The sequence below is a fragment of the Chelonus insularis genome, unplaced genomic scaffold (assembly GCF_013357705.1).
Source record: "Chelonus insularis isolate UGA/USDA-ARS -01 unplaced genomic scaffold, ASM1335770v1 contig_116_pilon, whole genome shotgun sequence".
Classification (NCBI taxonomy): Eukaryota; Metazoa; Arthropoda; class Insecta; order Hymenoptera; family Braconidae; genus Chelonus; species Chelonus insularis.
The window spans coordinates 1,247,693-1,275,052 of NW_023276357.1; the positions used below are offsets into that span (position 1 = coordinate 1,247,693).

General features: G+C 28.5%; 1 protein-coding gene and 1 long non-coding RNA gene across 2 annotated transcripts; one reads left to right on the forward strand and one right to left on the reverse strand.

The window, feature by feature from the left end:
- Positions 1-15,312: 15,312 nt before the first annotated feature.
- LOC118075137 (uncharacterized) lies at positions 15,313-23,502 on the forward strand. Its single transcript, XR_004691271.1, has 2 exons — positions 15,313-16,139; positions 23,136-23,502. It is a non-coding gene; the product is annotated as an uncharacterized lncRNA (long non-coding RNA).
- Positions 23,503-24,372: 870 nt separating this feature from the next.
- Ets97D (DNA-binding protein Ets97D) lies at positions 24,373-27,109 on the reverse strand. Its single transcript, XM_035096800.1, has 6 exons — positions 26,922-27,109; positions 26,518-26,815; positions 26,283-26,433; positions 26,106-26,182; positions 25,624-25,858; positions 24,373-25,526 (listed from the first exon to the last, which is right to left on the reverse strand). Exons 1-6 carry the CDS (start codon positions 26,957-26,959, stop codon positions 25,018-25,020), a joined length of 1,308 nt encoding a protein of 435 aa, XP_034952691.1. The 5' UTR covers positions 26,960-27,109; the 3' UTR covers positions 24,373-25,017.
- Positions 27,110-27,360: the final 251 nt, after the last annotated feature.

The window sequence follows — 27,360 nt, forward strand, 5'->3', positions numbered from 1 at the left end:
TGATCTCTCTCTCGCTTTTGCTCATCGCCACAGACTCCACGATCTCAAAGAATTCACTCCGAAATACTCTGAGATTCCACCAAGGAATTCTTTTTTATTTATTCATGTCTTTGCTCGCTTTAATAAACTCAGCACATATCTCATCGGTGGACAAACTAAAGCAAACGCTTATTAAAAAGGTATTTTTTATTACCTTATATCTCCTAGTATTCTATGTAACTATATAAACGTGCGTGCGCGCGAGAAACATCGACACACGCGGTCGCTGAACTTTTTTTATCTGTCCACGGCCTCGTGCTTTCAAATCTCATGGTAGCTTTATTATTCCCTTTATTTTTTTCTTTTTTTTTTCATTTTTACTCTCCTATACTATTTTAGTATTTTTCACTGATATTTTTTTTTTTTATTCTGATGGTAATTGTTTTTAAAATGAGTATTGATTAATTATACTATATAGTTGAAAATGATGTATGTATATATATGTATATATATATATATATATAATGCTCAAGACGTTTTTAAGTGATTTATTGATTATCTTGACTGTAACGATTGCTCAATTACTAAATTAAATGAAAAAATATATTTATTCTTTTTTTCTTCATGTAAAGACGTTTACGACATTAATATTGAATTTACCATCAGAAATAATAGAAAATGATAACAAATAACGAGAGTTTAATTTTTATTTTTTTCTTCTATTTCTCTAATAATATTCCATGATATTTCATCAATTTTTATGCTAATTCTTGGAGAGAGAAATGAAAGTCAAATTAGAAATTATAACTTTTTAATTCAAGTTAAGAGATAATGAATATTTTCAATTACTTAAATGATTTATTTTCATCCTAGTAAATTAAAAAAGATATAATTAATTTATAATAATAAACCTGTGTAGTCAGTTGGAGGTTTTTTTTTTTTTTAAATCATTTATTAATAACGAAAGTCTATTATTATTACTTATAAATTAATTTAAAAATGGATAAAGTATAATTTAGAGTAACTCAATTATTCTTTCATGTATTCTGAAGTATAAAAATGATTGAAATTATAAGAAAAGAAATGTTAGACAATGATAAATGAAATTCTTGATTGATAAGCCTTTTACATGTCTACAAGCAAAAGTCTCTTAACGGTCATGGTTATACATAATTGTTTCCATTCATAAAGTATGTATTTATTGATAGACGTTCTGTATATATATTAAGACACGTATAAAAGGGTCAGTATATAATGTAAAGAAATACGTAGATGTATATAATCGGTAGTGAAGTGGCCAGTAGTCCAGGTTACAGCTATGCTAGAAGTATGTATTTAAACGATAAAGGGTTCAACTTTACTATACTAATTTTTCTACTCATGCGTGGGCTGTATACGTGTATCCATTATGAATGTTATGATCTCTTCCGCTCCCTCGTGCTTCCAAGTTTACTGACCCGTTAGTTATTTCAACTCTGTCCGTCACACGGAATTATTTAATCAGCTACACATTTTTTTTTACGAATTGTGCTGACCAGTTTTAACTTGTGTGTTTTAATAATACTTTATTTATTGTTTATTTAAGTATTTTTAACTTGATGGAATATTTTTCCTCAATTAAAAAAATCATCAACAGAATCAACTATGTTATTTTTACCTGAAGTGAAAATTTTTGGACAAATTCCCATACTTTCTGGTAATCTGTCTGCAATTTATTGGTCAAGTAAAAATTATCATGTTTCTATTGAAAATTATTATGCATTAATGAAATTTTTTCTAGTTTGTTTTAGAATAATTTCATTATTCATTACTTGCACTTGCTTTATAAGAATATTTCTAAGAAATTGGACTTCAAGTATTATTTAGGTTTAATAATACCTGGAAAGAACACAATGATGTTCATATAATGATGAAATTTATATTTCTCAAACTTCTCAGAAATTCTGTGTAATTAAAATTGAAATTACATTAAAATAAAATCAATATTTTTATTTTAGAATGAAAAAAAATTATTGCTAGTAATAAAGTGAATATATATATAATGAATTATTAATCTAGCAATTGAGAAATAAAAGTTGATAGACATTTTTGTTTAGTGTTTAGAGTGTTGGAAGGAATTTAATATGTAATTCAGTACTGACATCCAGTAAGACCTCCATCATGTTTTTCAGCTGAATGTTAGGTCTAGGGTCCGAACGATTTTCAGTAAAAAAGAGGGCGGAGCCCCTTTCACATGTTTGATGTGTTGAGCTCAGGTAAAACATTTTCCGAATGCACTCAATGTGTCCCAATCCCCACCAAATCATCCTCTTTCCCCTTAAAAATAAGAGGCGGGGCCTTCTAGCCCTTTTTACTTGACTTTTCATGTTAATATTTCTTTAATTTCCAATCAAATTTGGAGAAGGTTGGACCCTTCATCAACATTCACCACTACCGTATCATTCCATGGTGATCATTTCTTTCAACTCAACTTTCTAGGGTACATTAAACCCATTAAAATCTGCACACTTAACTGGCTCCTTTTTTTTTTTTAAATAAATGAGTCTCCCATTACTTCATAGCAAACAAGATTTAAATTAAAAAAAAATCTAAAAGTTTATTGCATCTATAAATGCACTCGTCCAACTTGGTAGGATACATAAATGTTACCAATTAAAATGTTTTTACAAAAAGAAGGAATCAGCGTCTTTAATTGAAGTTAAATTATTCTTCACGAAAATACATGGATATCATGATGTTGTTCATTAAAGAAAATGCGATATATTTAATTAGTTTACTTGATTGAAGGAAAAAGTATAGCACAAAAATCTGGAAATATTTCCTTTGTTAGACTTAGGACATATATATAGAACATCAAACGAATTCGGTCATCAACCTTCAAACTTTCCCGACTGGTTTTCCCCTCGAGTCTAGCGTCTGAAAGCAGAGTCTTTCACCCTTCTTCCTTGGGAAAATAAGTGCTGATCGTGCTGGAGGGTGTGTGTCTTTGACCCGGGTGATCGTGGGGTGTCGCGAGCACGTAACAATGTTGCGGTAGGCCTCTGGGCCAAGACTTGTCTACAATAATATACACATTGACATTCATACATGTATGGTGATGGTGTTCTGTCTCATTTCAATTTGACTCTTTTCTTTGTTTAACATTTTACAAAACAAAACTGCTAGTGACATGGATTTGTACATAATGTATGAATGTACATCACTTGGATGTCATTTTATTTTTCTTTACATGTTTTAGTGATGTTTTATACTCGTGTTTCTTCTTATATAAAAGTATAACTTTTACACCCTTGAAGTTTCTCGTAGGTCGAAGGCCATTTTCCGTCTCGTATCTGTCTAGTCTAGCTAGACATTCGATCCCTCTTGGGGACGCTCTGGTTTGTCAACTACAAACACAAGTGTTGAGCTACTAATATAACACAAAGTTTCTTTATATCACTGTATGTACAGAAAATCTCATAAACTCTTTTTGTCAACTGATATCTTATTTGATATACAAGTGGAATTGAAATAACTGTTCATCTTCATTAATACTTGACAGTATTTTTATTTATTCATTTAAGCAATTACATAGACTCAACAGAATAAGCCAAACTAGAACCACAGATACATGAAAATTATACAAAGCAAGAAAGAGAAATGATGCATGAAAGTTAAGATTTATTGACTCCAAAAAAAAGTATCAAAATTTAATCAATAGTTTTCTCCAAAATGCTTAGCATCAATAAAAGACAGGGTAGATACACCAATAGATGGACAGCTACCCTAGCAGGAAAGTATGACTGGTCATTTTTCGGTGCACATTGGACCAGTTTTAATCAACTGTGGCCCAGTGTTGGACTGGAAATGATCACTCGTGCTATCTTGCTAGGATGAGCCCAAAAGATGGACAAAAAATGGAAAAATAATTATATCAGTAAGATTTATGTATTTGAACTTAATAATCATAAATAATAATAGCAATATTAATCATAATTAAATTCAATACTGTGCTAATCTAAACCAACCATGGTCCAATGTTAGTCCGGGAATGATCCAGCTTTGCTTCCTGTTAGTTTAAAAATATTTTTATCTTTTTGATGATGTCCATCTATTAATCTATTCACCCTACTTAATAATTAAATGCTAATAAATTGAATTAAACATTAAAAGATTAATTAAAAAAAATATTATGCTTTGCTTTGATGCATGAATTCGCAATAAATAAATACATTTCGAAAGATCAATTTTCCAGTAAATGTATTTGTTAATAGCTTTGACAGCATTGATTTATCAACTGTTACTGAAAAGGTTATGGTTGTTATGTATTTATTTGCTCAGAGCAAGTTCAATGAATAAATAGATATATGTATAGATGAATACTCGTGTATATATATCTATCCGGAAACTCAAGCGACGATGACCTCATTTCCGCTCTTAATTCACCAAAGTTTCATTGTCATCTAATCAGTATTTATAATGATAGTAATAAATTTGTATCATTCAAATATCTAGTTCAATGAATTTCTTATAAACTCTAAAAATACTGCCAAGCATAACATTTTATTTTCACTATTTCCCTTCTTATATTTTTCATCATAAATTCAATATGTCAATAATGAAATGTTGAAAATAAATTTTATTAGAAAAGAAAAAAATGGACACATAGTGAAGGATATTTTATAAAATAAATCAAGTCAAAATGTGGAATGTATGAAAACTATTTTATTAAAAGTATATTTTTCTTTTTCATTTTTAATAAAATAAATAACTAGTTTATTTGAGGAGTTTAATAAAAGAAAAAGAAGACTAAAAAGCCAATAAAAAAATTCGAAGGGGTTACATAAAAATATCAGAGCTGGAAAAATATATATTCTTAAAACGTATTTTTGAATATAAAGAAAAAAAAAAGAAAGGTGACGTTTTATTATATATATATTCTGCTCAGAGCTCAATATTTTAGCGTCACTTCTATAGTTCCATCGATCACACTTTTCCACGGACAATCCTCCCATAACCATCCCGTTTCTCGACATTATTCTTCGACGTCAAAACATATATGAAGCTCTGGTTGTCGTCACCATCTTCATTCTATGTATTTTCTATCTATATAAGTATATATGTATACACATATCCAGCCACAACGGGGTATTTCAGGAGGTGGAAGGTACTGGAAGGATGCGAGAGGGGTTTGAGAGGTTGAGGAGCGTTAGAAGATGTCTGAGGAGTAGCTGAGGAAATCACGACCAAAGGAATAGAAGCGACGGAGGTAAGAGGAGAGAGGTTGAGCTCGCTGGAGGCCGATTCCCGTCGTCTCAACTTTGTCTGGTCTGGCAAGGGCTTGAATCCTTCAGCTCCCATCCCTTTTCTCCTTCTATTCTTCTTTATTTTCTTCAACTTCTTCTGATGCTGCTGCTGTTGCACGGTCGTGGTCTTCTTCTTCTTCTTTTTTATCCTGTTTCCTTGGCTACTATATACTCAGCCTACCTACATGCTCATAAATGCGCTCAGGTTCTGTTTAATACTTGGGTTTGGCGCGTACGTGGATATACGCTATTGAAATGTGAGTGTTCAGATGTGGAGAAGATACTTCTAGGGACGCATTCTATACCTTACAATGTTCTCTGTATATAGAAGACACTGCGAGGTTTGAAATGAATCCTTAGAGATTCCTTTTGTTGCTTTATTAGATATTTATTACATCAATTATTGATAAAATATCTAATACAACTACTCTTGAAACAAATTCATCAAATATTTCGTTAAAACTCTTCTCTTGTTTCGTTTATTTTTATTTAATTTCATTTGTTATCTTAGATTGATGATAATACTAATTTATTTCAATCCATTGGTAATATTATTTTTAATATTTTTTTCAATTCATGAAATCCAAATTTTGAATAATTGCAATAAAATGTCAGTTCTGATAATTACTCAAAATAATAATAATAAAATAATTTATTGAAAGAGTATTGAATTATTATTATGCTCGATTATTTTTAATATTAATTTATTTTAAGACTTTATCAAATTAATCTGCTTCAAAATAATGACGTTTTTATAAAGAAATAATTTAGTTAAAGTTACATGGATAATTTTTGGGAAGTTAGAGATGATAATAATAATTGAAAAAATAATTATCACATAATATGTAAATAAATGAATACAAATGTATAGATATAATTTGGTGGATATTTTAGCTACTGATATGTGATTTTCTATGACTCGACAATACAAAACTAGTCACGCGATGCTCTGTGAACGATTATTATACTACATGGCTAGAGAGATACATACACACTACAGAACACATCCGTGACCACTGAACAGTGCAATCGTTCGTAACGAAACGTTTTCGTTTTATATCATCACGCGACTACTGCATCATTTTATCACGCAACGAATATAATAGTACTCTAGACATATACTGTAACTATTATAAATCGTTTACAATATCCATGTCGAGTACCTACTCTCATTTATATATTTCACGGTGCCAATTTAATCAACAGATTATACTCAAAAATATGACACTTAAATTTACCAATGCTCTGCATGCTTTTATATTCATCTATTTCAATTTTATTTTCATTCTTTTTCTTTAATAATATCTTTCAATATACGTATATAAATATAAATAATATTTAATAATAAATTCTATAATATTTAACATTATAATATATTTATTATTATTTACATATTAAATATTGAAAAACAAATCTACATCTTAATAAATTTGAAAAAAAAAGAACTATCATTTTAATTAATAACTATTTGTTAAATAAAATTGAAAGGAAAATTAATTAAATGATGCCGAGTTTTTATTCTTGATATCGATGCATATTTAAGAGCAATATTGAAATAGTGGTGTAATTACTTAAAAATGTTTTTAAAAAATTTATCAAAATGTTTTTTAGCAAAAAGTAGTCTGAACAAAAAGAAGAGTTTATCGACCTCTCGGAAGAGAGCTTCGAGAGGTCGATGCAACAGCCAGCGGGTGGTCTATATAATACCGTGCAGCCGACGCTCTTCCCTCCACTCATCTTTTTTCTCTTTCTACTTCTCCTCCTCCTCCTCCTCCTCCTCTCTATCTTTCTTCTTTCTTCGTTTTCTCGACGTTTATCATTGCACACACAACCAATACACATAACCCCTCATACATTGTCAACATTCATATACCAACTATAATACATAGAAAGAGATTATGTATAATATTCTCAACATCATTATTTCATCTTTTGGCCCCAAAGCTAAAAACTATACCAAGTTTGAATTTATTCAAAAGTGCAACAGAATAATACAGAGTTGCTCCTTCATTATCATTGTTCATATTTTAACGTTATTATTATATATATATATACATGTATATATGTACATATATAATAATAATAATAATAATAATAATAATAATAATAATAATAATAATAATAATAATAATAATAATAATAATAATAATAATAATAATAATAATAATAATAATAATAATAATAATAATAATGTTAGTATATTATTATTTTAGTCCTATTATCTCTGATCATGCTCATAATAATACATTTTAGGTATTTTCGTTGTAGTAAAATATTAAAAGCCCCAAATTTAATTTTTATAATCATGTCATGTTTAGAGGCACAAAATTTACCACATTGTGGGGAAAAGGTAGTTTCCAGATAGAAAATTATGGTTACAATATTGTGGTAATTTGGTGTTACATATTCTTGCTAGGTTTATTACAAAGTATTTTATTTCAATGCACTAACAAATGTTTTAACATTATTCCAACCATTTAATTAAAATCACAGCCATTTTTGTAAACATTTAAATACATTAAAAGTGACTACAATATTTATTGAATAGGTGACGATGTCATATTAAAACACTTCCATTGTCAGTGTTATCATAAAATGATTTAATTATTAATTCTTGAATGAAAAAAAAATTATGTTAGGATTTTATACACAAACCATTATATAATTATCTATATATTTTATCAATCATAACTTAATAATTAAATTAATATTCCATGTTGATATATTTATAAAAATATTTAAATATAGATATAAAAATATATAATTAAATTAAATAATATTGAAATGAATAAGAAATTAATTTTTTAATTTATTTATTTTTAAAAAGTATTTTCTTTAATTTGTTTAAAAATGTTACATATTTTTATAATATATTTAATTTATATTTTAAATGATTTTTTAATACTTCAAACCTCATTTCTGATGGTGTTATAAAACGTTTAAACTATGGGTAGAAAAGAAGCCATGTGGTAAGCAGATAGTCCCCTTGTTCTCTTTATACTTCCAAGACAATATTAGAATTAGCTGTAGAAAAAATTCTTTTTTCATTTTTCTATACATACAAAAAAAAAAAAAATATTTACTTAAATCGAATTTAAATTTACTCCTCTATTATTTATTTTATAAAAATTAATCTTACACTTTACTTTTTAAAGCTGCTTATTTTAATAAAATCGTATTTATAATGATTTCTACTTGATCATGAGTATTTAATTCATCATTTACATGATAATAATCACAGCATATGTTAACGAGCTTAGATCTGCACCGATTAATTTAATCCACTACAATATTGATGAGTACTTAATAAGTACAAATTATTTTCGTGTATAAATAATTCTCTATTCATTTATTTAATTATTTAAATTTACAAAAATACTCATAATAAATCGATCAAACCAAATCAAACCAAAATTATTATTATTTCGAAAATTTTTTCTACAGATATCAAATCTAATTATAACCACATACACATTTTATTTATTCAGCTTGCTTTTTCAATTGCAGTTTAAAAACACATGTCTCAATATTTTTCATGTAACGTTATAGAGTTATTGATGATCAATGAAAAAATGTTAATTATAAAATTTTCGATATGTCTAATGGTATTATGAACTAAAGAGAAAAGTAGTTACACACACTTTGTACAACATATAATACACGTCGTTGTTGGGGTATAGAACATTGATGCTATGCGTGTATACGATAATAACTGCGTCCGACCAGTAGAGGCTGTGTTCACTTCACGTTGCATCTATCTCACACATTTACTCGTTTAGAGTTCGCATTGGGCCAACGTCAGTACGAAAAGGGACCTTTGGGAGCCTGCAAAACCCTTTAGAATTTATGTCGGCGCGTCGAATGGTTACCACTACCACTTTCAACTTGAACTAATACTACTACATGTATTGTAGATGCTACATGTAGACACAACCACTATCAATATCAAATTTTAGTTTCAAGAACAGTTCACCATTGAATCTAGATTTTTCATCTCAAAACTTGTATGGTGTTTTTATCATGTTATTAATTAAAGTATCATGTAATTGGATTGTTGGATGTTTCAGTATTATTTCAGTTATAAAATAAAATTTTAGAGTTGATAAATAATATTATTAAAGTTAGTAAATGAAGGATATAAAAAATTATAAAAGTATCATAAAATACATGGAATGAAATTTGTTTTGAAAACTATTTTTAAAGTTATAGATAAAAGTACTGTGGTGCTCAGTAACCATATGATAAAACACCTTAGTTAGAAAAATCACCACAGCATTAATACTTGAAATTCATTTTTATTAAAAATCATTTTCAGTTTCTTTTTGTTTAAATTTAAACTATTCCTACACCGCACAGTCATTTTTGCAAGTACATTTTTTAATAAATATATTTTAAAAAATTTTTTGTTGTAAAAATTATTGTGCTTTGATGACTTTTTAAATAATAATTGCAATAAATATCACTGAATTGGTATTCACATGTATTGCCTGTTAAATTGCAAATATTTTTAAAAATTAAATTTTTTTAACGGAAATAATTCAAACAAATTTGAAATTACTTGATTATTGTAAGAGATAAGATATAATAAACACATATTCACACACTTTAACGTACAGCTTAAATTTCTTGTTCTTATAGAAATATGTAAACAACGTTTAAGTTTAACTTGAGCAGCATTGCTGTTAGGATCACATTGTAAATATATTTATAGTCTTAAAATCATTCTAATCGACTATCATATTTATTCTGAAATAACAGTATTAACAATAATACTATAATTGATCTAATACAAATTGATAAATCATAACAACCAATAATATATTAATATTAATAAAATAATAATATTAATATACTAATACTTAACAATTTAAATATTTTTATTTATTTATAAACTTATCTCATTATTAACATAATTTTTTTTTGTTAAATGTGGGCCATCAAGCGTTAATAATAATAAATATTTAAACAAATATCTTAAATTATAAAATACAATTCACAATTCACAATTTCTCATATTACCTTTCTTAAAATTCCAATGAATTTTTTATCGTTTTTCCTATCTAAAAGAAGAGTGTTGATGCTTGCGAAAAAAAAGCTCTTATCAACAGACCGTATTAAGACGTTAGAAAATAATGGATGGTTGTGATAAAATTTATGCAAAAATGATCACAAATTGGCACTTTAATAATGACACAATATATTTTATAATATCAACTCCTCCACTGGTATCTTGCGGCGCTAGCAACTAAAATTCGCATAATATATTCGCGAATATCGCGGCAAGCCACGTGATCAATATGAAGGCCGAAGTAGGTCGGAGATGCACGAAGAGGTAGTGTGCACCCTGTGAAGCACCGTCATGTCAAGTATAAAGTGGAATATATTCTCTTCTTTATAAAGCCATCGTGGTTGAATAGTCGGCTACCAGTTTGTTGTTTTTAACCCTTCTCAGGGTCACTAACATTATCTAACTTTTAATTGGATAATTTACATAATTATTTTTAATTATCATATTACTTTATATTTATCAATTGACTTTTTGTGAACTTTCCCTTCAAAAAAAAAATCGTTTTTATATTCAAACTTAGTTAATTAATATTTATTTATTTAATAATAGACCAGAGCTTGTCTTGTTGATAAAATTTTTTTATACTATTTAAATATTATAATATAATAAATAGTTTTATTATTATTTTTTAATCTATTAAGGAAGAAAAGGGAATTAGTTCTAAAAATGCTGATTTTAAATGCAATTAAATTATTAAAGTTCCCATGTGTTGCTTTCATGAATTAATGAAATTTTTTTTCGAGTAATCTGTGCATATAATAGCACACTGCACTCAAGGAAGTTTTCTACAAAGCATATCGATCGTCTTTCAATTGCCTAGACCTGAGAGACCATAAATACTGATAAAAATCTCTCGATTCGTTGCTGCAAATGGCCGTCGTCTATTTTACTAGTTACTTTTTTTAACTTCACGACACTATTCACTGTATTTATTATTCCTCACATCTAATTCTTCTAATATATATTTCCTCGTAAATTTGAAAGAATCATGCACCTAAATTCTATATATATTCCACCTGTAATACTTTTATAAATATCCTAGAGCCATCGCTATCATTTTTAATATTTAGTGACTCATAGTTTTCTGGGGGAAAACAATTTTAAAATAGGTACAATATTTAATAGAAAGGCCTCTTTTGATTAGTAATAGTTTTTAGAAAAATTATTAGTAACAAATATTGTTTTGCTTGGTAAAAATTACCAAAATAGAAATGTTTACTCAGTTTTTGGTAATTTTTACTAACCAGAACAGTATTCTTTACAAAGTATTTTTTAGCTACTTTTACTAAAAAAAAACCCTAGTGATTTTTAATTTTTCTTCCTAGTAAATTTTACCGTAAATTAACTATTAAAAATTGTTATAAAATTTTCTCCTATTATACTATTTTACCCCGCATACCCTATATGTTCCCAATTTTCCCTATTAAAAAATATAAACCATTCATTTATTTAAAATCCCCTATTAATTACATTCATTAAATTTTCTTTACACGAACATAATAATCAAAAATTCCATTTACAAGCAACACAGTTGAAAATTACATCCTTCAACTCTCTACTTAAAATTGCAAATGATTATCCTCAAAGTCACACCAATTTTCTTTTCTAAAATTACCTTAGTAACTAATTAGTAATAATTTTGGTATTATTTACAAGATTGTTAGTGAGATATTTTTCTTTAACAATAACGAGGGAGCTATAGGGGTATATAGTTATGGCCAATATCACACATACTCCATCAGTCAACACGTAGAAAATAATTCGTCCAACGAACTTTATTATTCTGGCCCTTCTTTCCTGCTGCTGCTGCATTCTCCGCTGCAGGCGCACATCAGCCAATGCTTCACTCCCTACTTCTTTTATTTTACTTGTTTTCAATCCCATCACTGTATAATTTCTTTCTTTCTTTCTCTACAAATCCACACCACTCAACTCTCTGTTTCTTCTCCTCTATCTTTCATTCTTTCTCCTTTATTTTAGCTAACCATTGCAAATGTTTTCAGGTTTGTTAAACTCGGACAATTCACCATCAGTAATTCCATTTAACATAAAGAAAATAAATTAATATTAACATTTGAGAAACTTTTAGTTTAAATTAGTGCCTTAATTAACTTATTATAAAATATAAAGAAATAAAAAGTAAAATATTTAGTAAAACAAATTAAAATGTTTATTAAAGATGAATAAATTATGACAGTAGTAAAAATTTATTTTTATAAATTAGTAAATAAAACAAAAAAATTATACAGTGAAAAAAATCAGAACGAGTTAGACTACCGAGGAAAATCAGAACTAACTAAAAAATACGGCCCTGAGATTGAATTTGCACACCAAAGTAGTCAATTCTGTTGTCCACGTCACCGACGATTTCACGAACGCATCTCACCCCCGCATTTAGCAGTGCGTTGAACACCAAGTTAGAACTGCATATATGGTGTAACGGACGAACGAGCACGCGTGCACACAAAATCAAATGGCGGAGCATCCGTCTTCTATTCAATACACATCTCCCTATTCAATCAACTTCAATTAACATCGATTAGCATTCTCTAATTCAAATAATACAATATACTCTACCATAGTGCACCTTTGTCTCAGAATATTTTTACACAGAACACATCATCATCATACAAGTTCATTCAGCACTCAATCTATTTCGAATTAAACATCAACAACAATTTATCAATTCATTAATTCAATTATCCATTACATTAGGGATAATTTTAAAATTTTCATTTTCGTTTATGACTCAAGTGTTATAGATAGTAGAAAAAAAATCTAGGGCTTAATGCTAGGCTTTACTAATCTCAAATTACCTTAAATTTTTTTCATCAAACTGTGTCTGTTTTATTTGTTCTTTTTAGGTAAAAAATATTTATGAATATTCAGATAAATGGTAGACACATCGAAAAAAAAAATAAATAGTATAAGTGCAATAATAATCGTTGAATAGATTATTTTTTAGTCCAAAGTCCAAAGACCAACCGTAAGGCTCCGCTAGATGACATATATTTTAATAAAAAAATCACAAAGAAGTGGTTAGTGACACTAACCACCAAAGAGTTGAACATCATTCATGAATAATAACACTTTTTGAATATTTATTCACAAGATTATTGATCGTTTCATATAAAAAAAATTCTTCCAACTGTATTCACCATTGAAGATGACTTTTCAATTGAATTTCAATATAAATTGATGACTTAAAAAGAGGAAAAATATTGAAATATTCTTCTTGGTATAACGGTGCATCCCAAGACCTAAAAGAGGGAAAGCCAGAGCTCGTATTCCTCGCAAAAATGTGGATTCCCTTCGTGTCACTGAACTTACTCCGTCGTTTGACCCCGTCGTTCGGTTTTTCCGCGTGAGAAGCCTCGACCTCATCCGGAAGTACACGGTATGAAAAAGGGAAGGGAGTTTCTCTATTGTCCCCACCCCTCTGCTCCACCTCCTGCATATTACCCTCTCTACTATGATTCTCATTCCATACACCTCATGCTACTTAGTCATCTCTTGAATAATAGTAGTAGTAGTAGTAGTCATCATTATTATCATCATCATCATCATCATCATCATTGTCATCTTTGCAACTCATTTGTAATTACACGAGTTCCTATTTCCAACTTAAAGTCTAATTAAATATACTCGTTGACATTATTTATCTCATGTTGAGAATAATATCTTTTGTTTTAAACAAGTGTGCATCTAGTTTCATCTCACAACTCTACGATACTCCGTTGCTTTGATAAAGTTCTTTTTTTAGCTTGTATTGATATGCTTACATGCATGGATGTAATGCAATACTAAAGCCACAATTTATAGATTTTTTTTTGGCTTTGAAGTACGTGGAAATTAATACATGTTGTTATGACAGTTATGACATGAACATCTAGGTAAATGGGTTTGAAAAATTTTTTTAAAAGCCAGATGACTATTTTGGAGTTATCAGCAGGTGATATGCTGGTAACAATACCTTTTGATAGTGATGATAGTATTTTTTTTTTTTTAATATCTAAATCGATAATATTAAATCAACATTTATTTTAGAATCAATAAATTCTATTTTTTTTTTTCAAATAAATTTAAATGCATTCAGATTAATTTCTTCTTAAAATTTGTTGTACATTAAAATTAGAAATTACTAGAAAATAAAATATTTATTTTAATACAAATAATTAATTAATAATTTAAAACGAGGTTTTTTTATATTAATTTGATAACAATTTTTTAAATCATCATAAAAAAATTACATTATGTAAGTGCATTTAAATTGAATACTGTTAATATAATAATAAATAATTAATAATAATTTTAGTCTAAATTCTCCCATAAGATAAGCATTAATCTTTTGTTTAATCTTTTCGTATTATTCAAAGTAATAGAAGACTGTTTATATTTAATAAAAAATATTATCCAGTAATTCTCAAAAATATTCTGACAATATAAAATTCATTATTATTTTATGTATTTCGTGTTTATTCTTAATTAATGTAATAAATAGATTCATTAAAATACTTTAGAGTGCTACTATATTTATTTATAAATATTTAAAAAATTTTCTTATACCCATTGAAAAAATTATTTTTACATCGACTGAATTTATTAAATAAATTATTTAATAAAAAATAATTAAAATTCTAAAAATTAATAAAAAAATTTTAATTTATTACATTTTCTACCCCACGAGACATTTTTATCTGATTGAATAAAAATATAATAAAGAAAAAAAACATATTAATAAATTAATAAATAAATATTTATTTACATTTCTATCAATGGAAAAATTTCTCGATAAATTCCATTAATACATTTGATTTTAATGAGTTGGTTTTTCGTTAGAATGTGAAATTCTCTCCGACTAAATTACTCCGGGACTTGAGCTCTCGTCTGTACCTCTGATGATTTCCGCACAGAGACTGAAGGTGGCTCCGCTGGCGCGACACTTGGTGTCCTTCTCTTGTTCGCGTACCGTCCGTTCGCCCGGGCGATGCACTACATTGCATCGCGACCGCAGAATGCACGCAGTTCGTGAGCCCGACGTTCGTTAGTGAAGGTGATTCTTTATACGCCATCCCATCTCTTGCATTAGATATTTCACTTGTTTTGCCATTCATTAGACGTCATAAAAGTGAGTCAGGTACCATTGTTTGTAATATTTTCACTAATTTATATTTTTATTAACAACAGTAGACTCTTCAAATTTATAGTGGTTGTGCTTCATTTCCGATAATTTATAATTGTAATTTCACATAAAATATAGTCAATATTTAACTTTATACCATCTAAGGAATAATATACAGTGAATTTTATAAATTACTTATCGATTGTGTTGATGAAAATGAGTGAAGCCTTTTAGCAGGACTCTGTAAGTGAATTTTACAAAAAGTGTATGTTTAAATATATAACGTGAGAGTAGGATTAATCATCACTTGGATACTCTGGATAATTTTGGAGTTGGATCAATCAAAGCTGTATGGATAAATATTTAAATGTGATGAATGATGAACAAGTGAAGTGTTAAAGTGTACTGACATTTTTTTTTTTACCTCTAATCTAAAATTGAAACTAAGAAAAAGAACAATTTATAAACATTTAAAATTATAATTATATTCTCATTTCTCGTAGCAAATAGTGATTAAAAAAAAAAATAGTATCTCAGTAAAGATACTTTTTGTGGTATAATAATAAATATTAATGTTTGTTTTTAAGTATAGTGATTAGTGATATTTTATGGTAATATTCTTATGGTGGATATAATACTTGATGGAGTCAACCACTACTGAAGAGCACATATTTTATCCCATGCGGTTAGTTTTATAGGCATTTTGTTTTATTTGTGAGAAAATACGCCTCATCTTGATGGTTCAGAGGTGCAGGTAATTGCATGACTTCAAGGTCGTGAACAATCATGTGGTGCATTCTTCTAGACTGATGGTGAATCACATAAATTGTCTTCTTGTCAAACAAAATCAAGTCTTGATCATTATCTAGACTATTAAATATTTATCAACAAATTCAATCATTTATTTGACTTTAAAAAAAAGTAATTATTTAAACAAATTAAATTGAATTATTGATAAAAATATATATAATTATTTATTATCTAAAGAAACAATTGAAGAAAGACTTGAAATAATTGCAGAATAATATTTAGATGAAATAATAGAGTAGTTACACTTGTGGGCTGAATAAAAATATATATGATGTAATATGAGCAAGTATGTGTACTTGGATACATGGAAGAAAATCTAAACTGATTAAAGAGACAAATTGAAAATGCAAAAAATGAAGGTTTGATAATTGGATTTATTTCCTGGATCAATTAGAGAAATGAAAGATACTGATATTGTACTTTTATCTTTAATTCAAGTAACCATAGCACTATAAGCGCTATGAACGTCCATCGATTGACGTCTCTTAAGGTACTCACAGGCCAGTGGCACGTCCCGTGTCGCATCACATTTCCTTTGTTCGTGTCACTGTGTCTACTCCCGCCCGCTTGTCGCGCCTGCAACCGCCTTGATTCATTTCAAAGTGCAGTCATGCGTAGACTATTCGTAAACGTCAATGTTTAATCCCATAAAATTAGCAAAAATTTTAAGTTCCAGTATTTAAGTTATACTTGAGAGAGGTTGTTTGCATAGTAGTGAATTTATTTCGTAGATTACTTGCTTTGATACATACACAGACACACACACATTTATATTACATACCACTAATTTATTTTTATAATTTTTATACATTAATTAAATGTACAATGCATATCTAAATGATTATTATTATTATTATTATTTATTAAAATTATCTCAGGCAACAAATTTTTTATGATAGTAGAAGTAATTATTTCAATTTTACTATTTATACTTTTAATTAATTGTAATTTCAATTTTATTTTAAATAAAATAATGATGATAAGACAATTCATCAAAAGTAAAATATTTTTTTTACCGTTATTGATAAAAACTATATTTTTATTTATAGTGAAGAAATGTTTTTTTTTTATGCATATAGATAACATATTAAGAGAATAATAAATAAAAGTAAAGTAAAGAATTTAAATTGAAGTTGAAAGAAATTTTAATTGATACTTTAATCAAAGATTATTATTAAAATGAGAGCTATATTATCTATTTTATCTTCATATTTATATATAAATAAAATTATTACATCTATTATAAGCTACATATTTCTTTATATTTATAACGTTAAGATCTTCAATTATTTTAATAAGTTTAATCTTATATTATATTTTATGAACCCAGAAGATAAATATACTTTCATAGAATATTTCTGTCAATTTAAATATTTGAACAGAGTCCATAATATACAATGTAAAGAATAAAACATCAATTAATTATTAACAACACGACATTTTACATAAATATATTAATTAAAAATTTTTATGTAACAACATTAATTAATACTAAATTAACAGGAGTATTTAATTAAACATTAATAGCATTTTTCATAGTAACAAAACATGTTAAATCATTTGTATAATACTAAAATTTCTAAATTAAATTTAATTATCCAATTAAAAGATATCTCCATCATCTTTAATTGCACCAATTTCAGAACATCATTAATAAAGTAACCATTATGATACACTAATTGATTTCATAGTCATTAAAATTTAAACAAGAGCTCCTTTAAATTTTGGCTCATCAGATGATCTTTTATTTAGATTGTTGCTGGTGTTCTTCTCTCATTCATCTCCTTCTTATTTCTCCAGAGTCGAGCTAAGGTGAAACACCCCGAGAGAGGTCCTCGACCTTCCAGTGAACGTTCCGTGTATTTAGTCTGAAATATATATATATATATATATATATATGTATTAAGTACATACATACTATATTATATAGACATATATATTTTTGGGGAAAGGGTTTATGTATTATATTATATATAATATACACATGTACATAGAAAACGGTAGACGGAAACACGGAAACGGAAACTAGTTCCGGCTAAGATCAATACCTAACTTGTATGTTGCAAGCAAACGGTGTGCTAGTGTATCTGGGGGTCTGTAGTGATGATGAGAAAATACCTCGTGCACGCGCATCTCATTCTCTCCTGGGACCATCACACTTTCATTTGTTGAACGTGTCATATTGTTACTCTTGCATACATATAGGTAGATATTTGTATATCCAAAGCAATGTCTCTCCAGGATCCAATTCCCACTGAATTTTAGCATTCAATTTCTATTTTGTCATCTTCTCTACACGAAAGAAAACTGAACTCAAAATTTATATAATTATTAATTGAAATCAAACAAGAATTAGTAACGTTCAGGTGCATAACAAAAATGTCCTTGGATTTCTAGTTTATTCAACCAAAACTTCATATTTATTCAATAACAACATTCCTGAAAATATAAAAATGAATTCCTAGAAGCTAACTAGTTATAACCCATTTTCATATTTTGTACATGAATTTATATAAAAAAAAGTAAACATCCAAACTCACCTCTTCAGAGTTAATATTGTTTCAACATTTTCAAAACCAAATCCATGATGTTTTCATATATTACAACTTGTATTGAGAATATTTAGTTTGAAAATTATTGACATATGAATCTATCAAAAGCATTTGAAATATCATTTAAAAATATTTTTTACAACATTTGAAACAATCATTAATTACAATTTTGACAGTTTCAGTGAATAAATCAAACTGGAGTATTCTATAAATTATTTTTCAAGTCCATTTCTCTCTGTATAGTTGAAAATGGATTATATTATTAATTAACTTTAACTGTATTTATCACTTTGGATATGTGTTTTAATGAACACTCGAGTATTCTTGGTTGTTGAAATAGATAATTAACCGTGGATTTATCAAGTATCATGTGGAGTTAGTATTTTTACTTACCTTTTTATGCATGTCAATCTTTCTTCTCTTGTCACTGCCGGATATAGTTTCATGCTCAGAATTAAATAACACGAATAACCGGATATTAAAACTAAATTGGGATATCATATCATGTATAACTGAGTTTCATGCTTACACATAATGTAATCCTTGTAATTTCAATTATCTAAAGTACATACTTTGCCATTTCATTCAAGATTACATATTATTTATCATGAAATCAATTTATTCTGGTGTGAAATGAATTGTGAAGGTGATGAAGCTTTAATTAGTCTTCAAGTTTTAAGATCTAGGTTTCTAAATCCTTTGGAGATTAAGTTGTTTTATAAATATATTTATAAAATCAAAGTTTAAGCTAAAGCTTATTTAGGAACATCATTCATAATTACATCTATTCTATTTTAATGTTTTTAGACGATTAAGTGTAAACTTATCTGAGATATTTCAAGCTTTAAAATGTTCATTTAGTTAATAAAAAACATTGGAAATATTTGAAATAATTGAATCAAAAAAATATTCTTTAATTTCAACTATTTAAAATTTTGATTTTATTAATTGAAAATGATATTACTTGTTCACAGCTAATTTCAATCTCAGTCTAGATAATTAAATATAAATTCATCTAAGATGTTTTCAATTTCAAAATGTTATAATTAATAATCATGTTCTCATGATTAGAATATTTTTCTACGCATAAAAAACAGAATAACTCTATTTATGGAATGGAATTTTAAAATATTTCAATTTTACTCCAACTTATAATATAAATTTTTGCTAAAAACATTCCTGATTAATCGCATATTTCAGCTCAAAAAATTCATTTTAGCACACAATGTCAGCTAAAAATTTATCACCATAGTCCAGGATGCAAACTTTGATATCTAAAAAATAGAAAGATATTTTAAGAATAAATATTTTTTTAACGATAAATATGATATCAATATCAATAAAAAAAACAAAAAAAAAGAACAATAATTGATCAGAAATATAAGTCAAACCGAATAGTTGCTAACAATCAAGTATAGTGTAAGGAATAAATCAAAATAAAAGTCAAGATTTAGTGTGTCTCGTTGGCCCACTCCCCCTCGAGGAAGAGGGGGGACTAGTGATTCAGTTTAACCGTGACTCTCGCGAGCCTATCGGCTTTCTACGAATAGAATGCGTGGCATTCATTGGTGGAACTCGTCTAGGCAGTGGGCGGAGATAGATCTGTAAAAGAAAAAAGTGTACAATAATGTTTTCGACTACCTACCTATGGTGCTTCCTCTAACTTGATATTTTTTTTCATTAATCACCTTTATGTCTTATCTTTAGATATAGACAATTGATGGTTGGTGATAAAATAAATTAGAAAAAGCACCAAAGTTTTACTTTAAATTATTTATCTATCTTACCTTGGCTAACTGCAATTGATGAATTTTCTTTTGGAGTCTGCTCACTGTTGGCTCATGATCTCAATTCAATTCATCTATGGAGATTATTTTTACTTCTTAATTATATTACTAGATATTTAGTCGTTTTGGAGTGGAGTATTTATTTCCAGATGATTTAATACTCCTGAAAATCCAGTCATAATTTTATGAAAATTATTACATTCACTTTATCAACAATAAAAATCACCCTTTTGCTAAAACTGACCGGATCCAAACTAAATTTGGACCAATTTTTTTTTCTTCTTATTATACTTGATGGGATGTATATATATAGTACTTTACAACTCGTTGCCATGGAAACATTCATGTTATATATAGGTGTATAATATATTTCTTTCAATCCTTTTTAGACTATTATTATTATTATTATACTCTTTTCTTTATTTGCGCCCTCTTGAAGCTTATTGCACTCGGGGATGAATTTTGTCTACAATACTGGGAATATTCTAGCACGTTGTTACTTCTGAAAGAGAAAAAAAAGTTATGAAAAACAAACTTTTTAAAATTATAATTAAGAAAAATAATTTATAAATATTTAAACATTGGAATGCATATAATATTTTTAAATAATTCCAATTTATAATAAAAAAAATGAATAATATAAAATTTATTCATTTTATTTTTTAAAAGAGTAATATTCTAGAAAAAAAACGTATTTATTTCTGCTTTCTTAATTTTTCCCACAATTATATACATCACATTTTGTATCATTTTTTTTTCTTATGTTTAAAATAATTCAATGGAATTTTTGAAAAAGGATTCGCGGTTTCCTTTCCGTCCGAAAAAGAGGTGCATGCTCATCAACATCAGGCATCTATACAGTCGTCCATATGCACCTGAAGTTCATTCACACGAGAATTGCACGTCTTGCTAAATATAATATGGCGGTTGTACCTCAAAACCCTCATTCTCCCCACTTAACTCCCTCGCCCCCCTCTATCCCGCTAATCCAACGCCCCTGTGATTACTCGTCGCCCCCTCTTTTTCTCATCCCCCTTCAGCTTCGTCTCTCTCCAACCCTCCTAATTTTTAACTATGCCCTCGTTCGAAAAAAGTTCGTTAGCAATAGCCTCCTATTAATTCTGCTCCTTTTTTCTATATCATTATATATAAATATATTTAAATGAATCATTTTTTTCAAACATTAAATTTATTCAACTCTACTGATATCTATTGTTTAATAAATAATATTTTATCCATTAGTTAACTTCATTTAAATTAAATAACTATTTAATTATTAATAAATTACATTAAAAATGTATCTTTAATTTTTGTTAACAATATAAAAGAAAGATTCGGTGAGATTTAATAATTATATTTAATGATAAATAAAAAGAGTATGATAAAATGTTAAAGATTGAGCAATTCTCAGATAAATTCTTTGAAAAGAAATCGTTTTACTCCAAAACGTGATTACAATGATTGCGAAAAATATTAATCCTTCAAAATACCGAAAACATAAGCTGTAGAGTTGGAACATATAATGATGGTCTTGGGAGCAGACTTGGGAAGATTTTAGGCTGTGTGTATCTTGATGTAGTGTAGATTCTCAAGGGGTCCAAGGAGCATTTTAGCTGATGCAGAAGAGGGCGAGAAAAGAAAGAAAAAAAGAGTTTTGGTGGTACCACGATGCGTATCGCGACCACCACCTAATCGTTCAATTGGAAACGGGCCCTTATTCCTGGCTTAGCCTGCGGCAAAGTATCTACCGAGGCCATTACACTGTCTACAAACGTCGACCAGCATGAGATTCTTACAACAGCTCTGCAGAGTTGCCTTTATACTCATCTTTTACTTCTTCTTTCCTTCCTCACTTCTCTCAACTTCAGTTTCTTTTTTACTTTCATTTCTTTTTTTATTTTTCTTAATTTTTCAATTTTTTATTTTATTATTTTTCTACGTCTTTTTCTTTCTCTCAAGATCCACCTTCTTTTTTTCCACTCCTACTCTTCCGCCATTACCATCAGCAGTGGCCCTTTTCTTCGTCCACTGACTTGCCATTGGCGTGAGCCTGCAGGGACACATCATTTTTCTTTGCTTTTTCATTGCACTAGTTGTTTGACACAAGTCTCTTTCTCTCGAGTGGTCATCATCTTTGCACAGAATTAAAAAAGTAGAAAACATCTCTGACATTATTTAATACAATTGTTGTAGAAGAGAATGCAATTTACTTAGCAAAAATTACAATCAGAATAGATGATTAAAGTCAAGTTGAAATACGTGAATGCAACACAATTAGTTGACATCATTTTTGAATATTCCAAATGCTTATTTTCCTCTTTTGCTTCAAGGTAGCTTCAGGATGACGTTGATAATCAAATAAATCTGCATGAAGTTTAATCGTCTGAAAGTAATAGAAATAAAAGAGATTTAAAAGAGAAAAAAAGGAGTGTCTTATATACATGCTAATAATTCAAGAGAAACATACATATATATATATATATGGTACGAAATGTCATCGTGAATTAAATTCCTTTCCTTTATTGCTTTCAGGTGACCTTACTAGGTCCACGGGGAGGCTTGTTGAACCTGAATTCACACCACCTGGCTCCCTCCAGAGATATGAGACAATCTGCTGAGACACTATAATCCAGTCGTCAATCTGCGGACGACACACAAGAGAAGCAGCTACTTGATGACACTAACCCGTAGATCCGAACTTGTGGGCTATTTTATATGCATACCGCAAGCTCCTATCTACCGGTACATGTAGTCAGGCCGGCGTTTATGACCTTTCATCTCGTTCACGCTGTGACATGTTTGCTTCATCTAGAACTTTGGTGCATCAATCACCAGTGTAGACGATGTGTTTACACTTTGCTAAAGAAACAAAAAGAAAAACAATAAAAGTAAAAACAAACAAATGGATTTAACAAAAAAAAAAATCTGAAACATTTTTATCGTTACGTTTCTTTTATTATTGCAGTTATTTTGTCTTTGTGAGGAGGAAAATATTAAGAGGAGGATGTGATTGACAATTTTAATGACAGCTTTTATTTTTCCTATACTGTTGGAAGCACAAATAATAAAGCTTTCTTCAAGTTAATATAAGGTTGAAATTGAGGGAAAGTATTTTCATACATTTTCTCAAATACCTTTTTTGATGGTTAAATATTCAAGTGCGACGATGCCTGGGTGAGGTAGTAGGTTGTATAGCGGGTAATTGCTTTAGCAGATATGAAGTTCACTGTACAACTTGCTAACTTTCCCAGTTGTCGACGCTTCAGCGCTGGACAATGCTCTGAGGCATCGGTGTTTTGAAGAGATGAAAAAATAAAATAATAAAAAATAAAATAAAGGAGAATGAGAGGAAAGAGTTGGAGAAGAAAAAGGGGGAAGAATCGCTGGAGACTCAACTATAAACGGGCGGGTGGGAAAGACGAGAAAGAATGAGAAGTATGGAAAGAGGAATAAAGAGTGCATGAGAGTAAGAAAGGCCGTGAGAGGATAGAGAGAAGGGCAATGGCGAGCAGGCGATATATAAAGCCTGCCGCTTCGCCGGTTCCCTGAGACCCTAACTTGTGACGTCGCGACCGATATCTCACAGGCTAGATTCTCTGGTATTGGCGATGAGTTCTGCCTTTTGGCCGGTCGAACGACCGGTCCGGCACCGCTAACGTTCACCGGCCCTTTTAACGCAGTCTCGTCTCCGATGGATCGGCTAAGTGAATGTCCAAAAATTTTTGTCAATCTTAATTGAGAAATTTGCTGTTGATTAGTTTTGAATGAAAGATGAGTGCATTGATTTTGCTTTGTCTTCATGTATTTAAGATTATCATTTCAATTTATTTACATATCTTTCATGTATAAAATCATTTTCCAGAGACAACTTGCTCAAGACTAAATGGATTAATTGTTAATAATAATATGTTATTTGTACAAGTGGCTCATGAATGGTTTTACTGATAACACTTTAACGAAATTATTAATACTTGAAACATTGTTACTAATTAGATCATCAAAGATTTGGAAGTTATTCGTTAAATTGAACAATATTAAATGATTATGATAATTTAATTTTATTCATTGTGCAAGTAGCTCTGAGATTATTTTATTTTTTTTTTATAAAATAACAGACATGTTTTGAATGTAGAACCATTTATGCTTGTTGTATTATAATTATATAAAAATACATAAGTATAATCATTGTAATAACACTATAATAGAATCTGATAGTTTCAGTTATTTGTAACTTGTTCGTCATTTATATTGTTTTTATTCTTATAAATAATTTATATCGTAACTTATAAAGTTCACAACACTGTTAACCACCACAATTTAATTCTTCTGATAAATTTATCTCAAATTGACTGTTAAAAATATTACTATGTATCAATCAATCAAATAATTAATTGATTAATTATTTATTTTAGAGTTAATAATATTTTCTTCCTTCTTCAACTATTTTGCTAAGCTCAGCAGCTGAATATCCGAGAAGTTGTTTTAAATCGGCATCAAATTTATACACAAATCTTTTACCCTGGACCTTGGAGATCATATTACCATCATAGTAATATCGTAGAGCTCGGCTTAATTTTTCATAGTTCATCGATGGTTTATTCTTACGCGCACCCCAAAGTTGTGCAACAGCTTCTGGTTGATTAAGTTTGAATTCTCCATCTTCACCGACCCAACGAATGGCATCTCTATGTTCTCGATCAGTCAACAACTCAAGTAGAAATTGCCAGAGTTGTATTTGACTACTATTTACCGTACGACTAGGTGTTCCAAGTGTGACAGATGATGAAGAGTTCGAAAGAGGCATACCTACTAAACGTGCATGTTGATTCATTACTGCTCGAGCTTTAGGAGCTTTTTGACTACGAACTTTAACTGATTTTCGATGAATATTTTCGTGTATTGTCGAATCTTTTTGTACCACAGCTATAAATAATAATTGAAATAAAATCAATTAAAAAAATTACAATGTAATATATTTTTTTAAAATTATTTACTAATGAAAGAAAGATGATATACTTACCAACAAATTTACACTTTCTAAGCAACTCTAAATGTGTCCAAAATACATCGCCTGGATCGAGGGGAACTTTAGCTTGAAATTCTTCAAGGGTAAGATTACAAAGTTCAGCTCCAGTAATATTCCAATCTGCTAACCTCAGCGAAACGAGATTAAATTGCCTGACAGCCCATTGGAGCCAGTGTTTAACGTGGGTTTGTGACCATTCTTTCGGATCAAATGGAATTTTCAAACGTTCCTAAGAATATTGAATATTCAATATCATTTTCAATATTTAAATTAATGTCTCAAATATTTCATTTTTAAATGGTATAATATTAAATCAAAATTATAATATGTACAAATTTTAATGGAGATTATTAAAAACAATAACTAAATTTATTAATAAAAACTATGAAATAAAATAGCATTGACTTTTTTTTACTGTTTTCCTTGCTTTCTTAATAACTTTTATCAGTATAAAATTCAAAGAATTTAATAAATACCTGCTCTTGTTTATACTGTGCATCTACCATCCATCTAATCACATTCTGTTTATTGTCTTCCGGTACTGCTGTTGGAGCTTAAAATTTTAATAAAAAATATTCATAACGATCTTTTTATTTTTTTTCTTCACAATATTTCATAATAAATTTTAAAGTAATATTATTAACTCAACTAACCATGATTCTCAGCAGTTTCTACATAATCTTCAGCAGGTTTTAGAACGTCAACTATATTTATTCGTCTTTGTGCAGCTCTTATTTGTACATTCACTTGAACAAGACCTTCGCCTTGAACACATTGGTCTACTAAATTTTTATGACTTTCTAACTGAAAATTAAAAAATTGTTGATAAATTAAAAATTAAACAGAAACAGTAGTAGATTAAAGTCAAATTATTAATATAATTATTACCATTTGAGCATCTTGAAGCCAAAAAGAATAATCAGTTAGTTCAACACCCAATCTTTGTTCTAATAAATTTCGAAGTGTTGATAAAGGCTCTCTTATATCCATGTGCTGCATTAAAACTCCTTCATTACAATCCTCGTTAGCTACGGTATCAAGTACAAAACTTGGTTCCACTTCTAAATCAGAACTCTCTTGATGTAATTGTGCCATAATGTCATCATCCTGAGATAATATTGTTTCTGGTTCCATTTTTATTCGTCTAATCATAGCGAAATCAGATTGATCTTCGTCTCCGTTGTAACTTTAATATAAAAAAATGTTAAATAAGTAATAATAATTTATTTTATAATATTGATTAAGTTAATTGCATAGAAACAAAAATGCTGATAAGCCTAAGGGAAAATTACCTTTTTGTAATATTTTTTCTGTGATTTGAAGAATCCATTAGATTATGGTAAAGTATTAGAATAAATAATAAAAATCTTCAAATTTTGTATTTATTAGTTAAATAATTTTTTTTTTCACATTCAATAATATGAAAACATTCATTATCGCGTCATCATAAAGAAAAGAGGTTAACTTTTCTTGTATTATACTAGCGACACTAGCGGCGACTGTTGGAACTAATAAACGACAGTACTTCCCTCTGAAGTTAGTTGCAAGCACTGTAAACGGCGCAAAATTTGATTGTATGTACAAATAAAAAAAATAATTAAACAAGAAATTGTGAAGTGGTGAATTTTTTACAATTAAAAAGTAGAATATTCATTAACTTAACATCATGATTAATTTATTATCCAAAACGTTTTATATAAAAAGTTATTTTTTGCATTAAAAATATTTAAT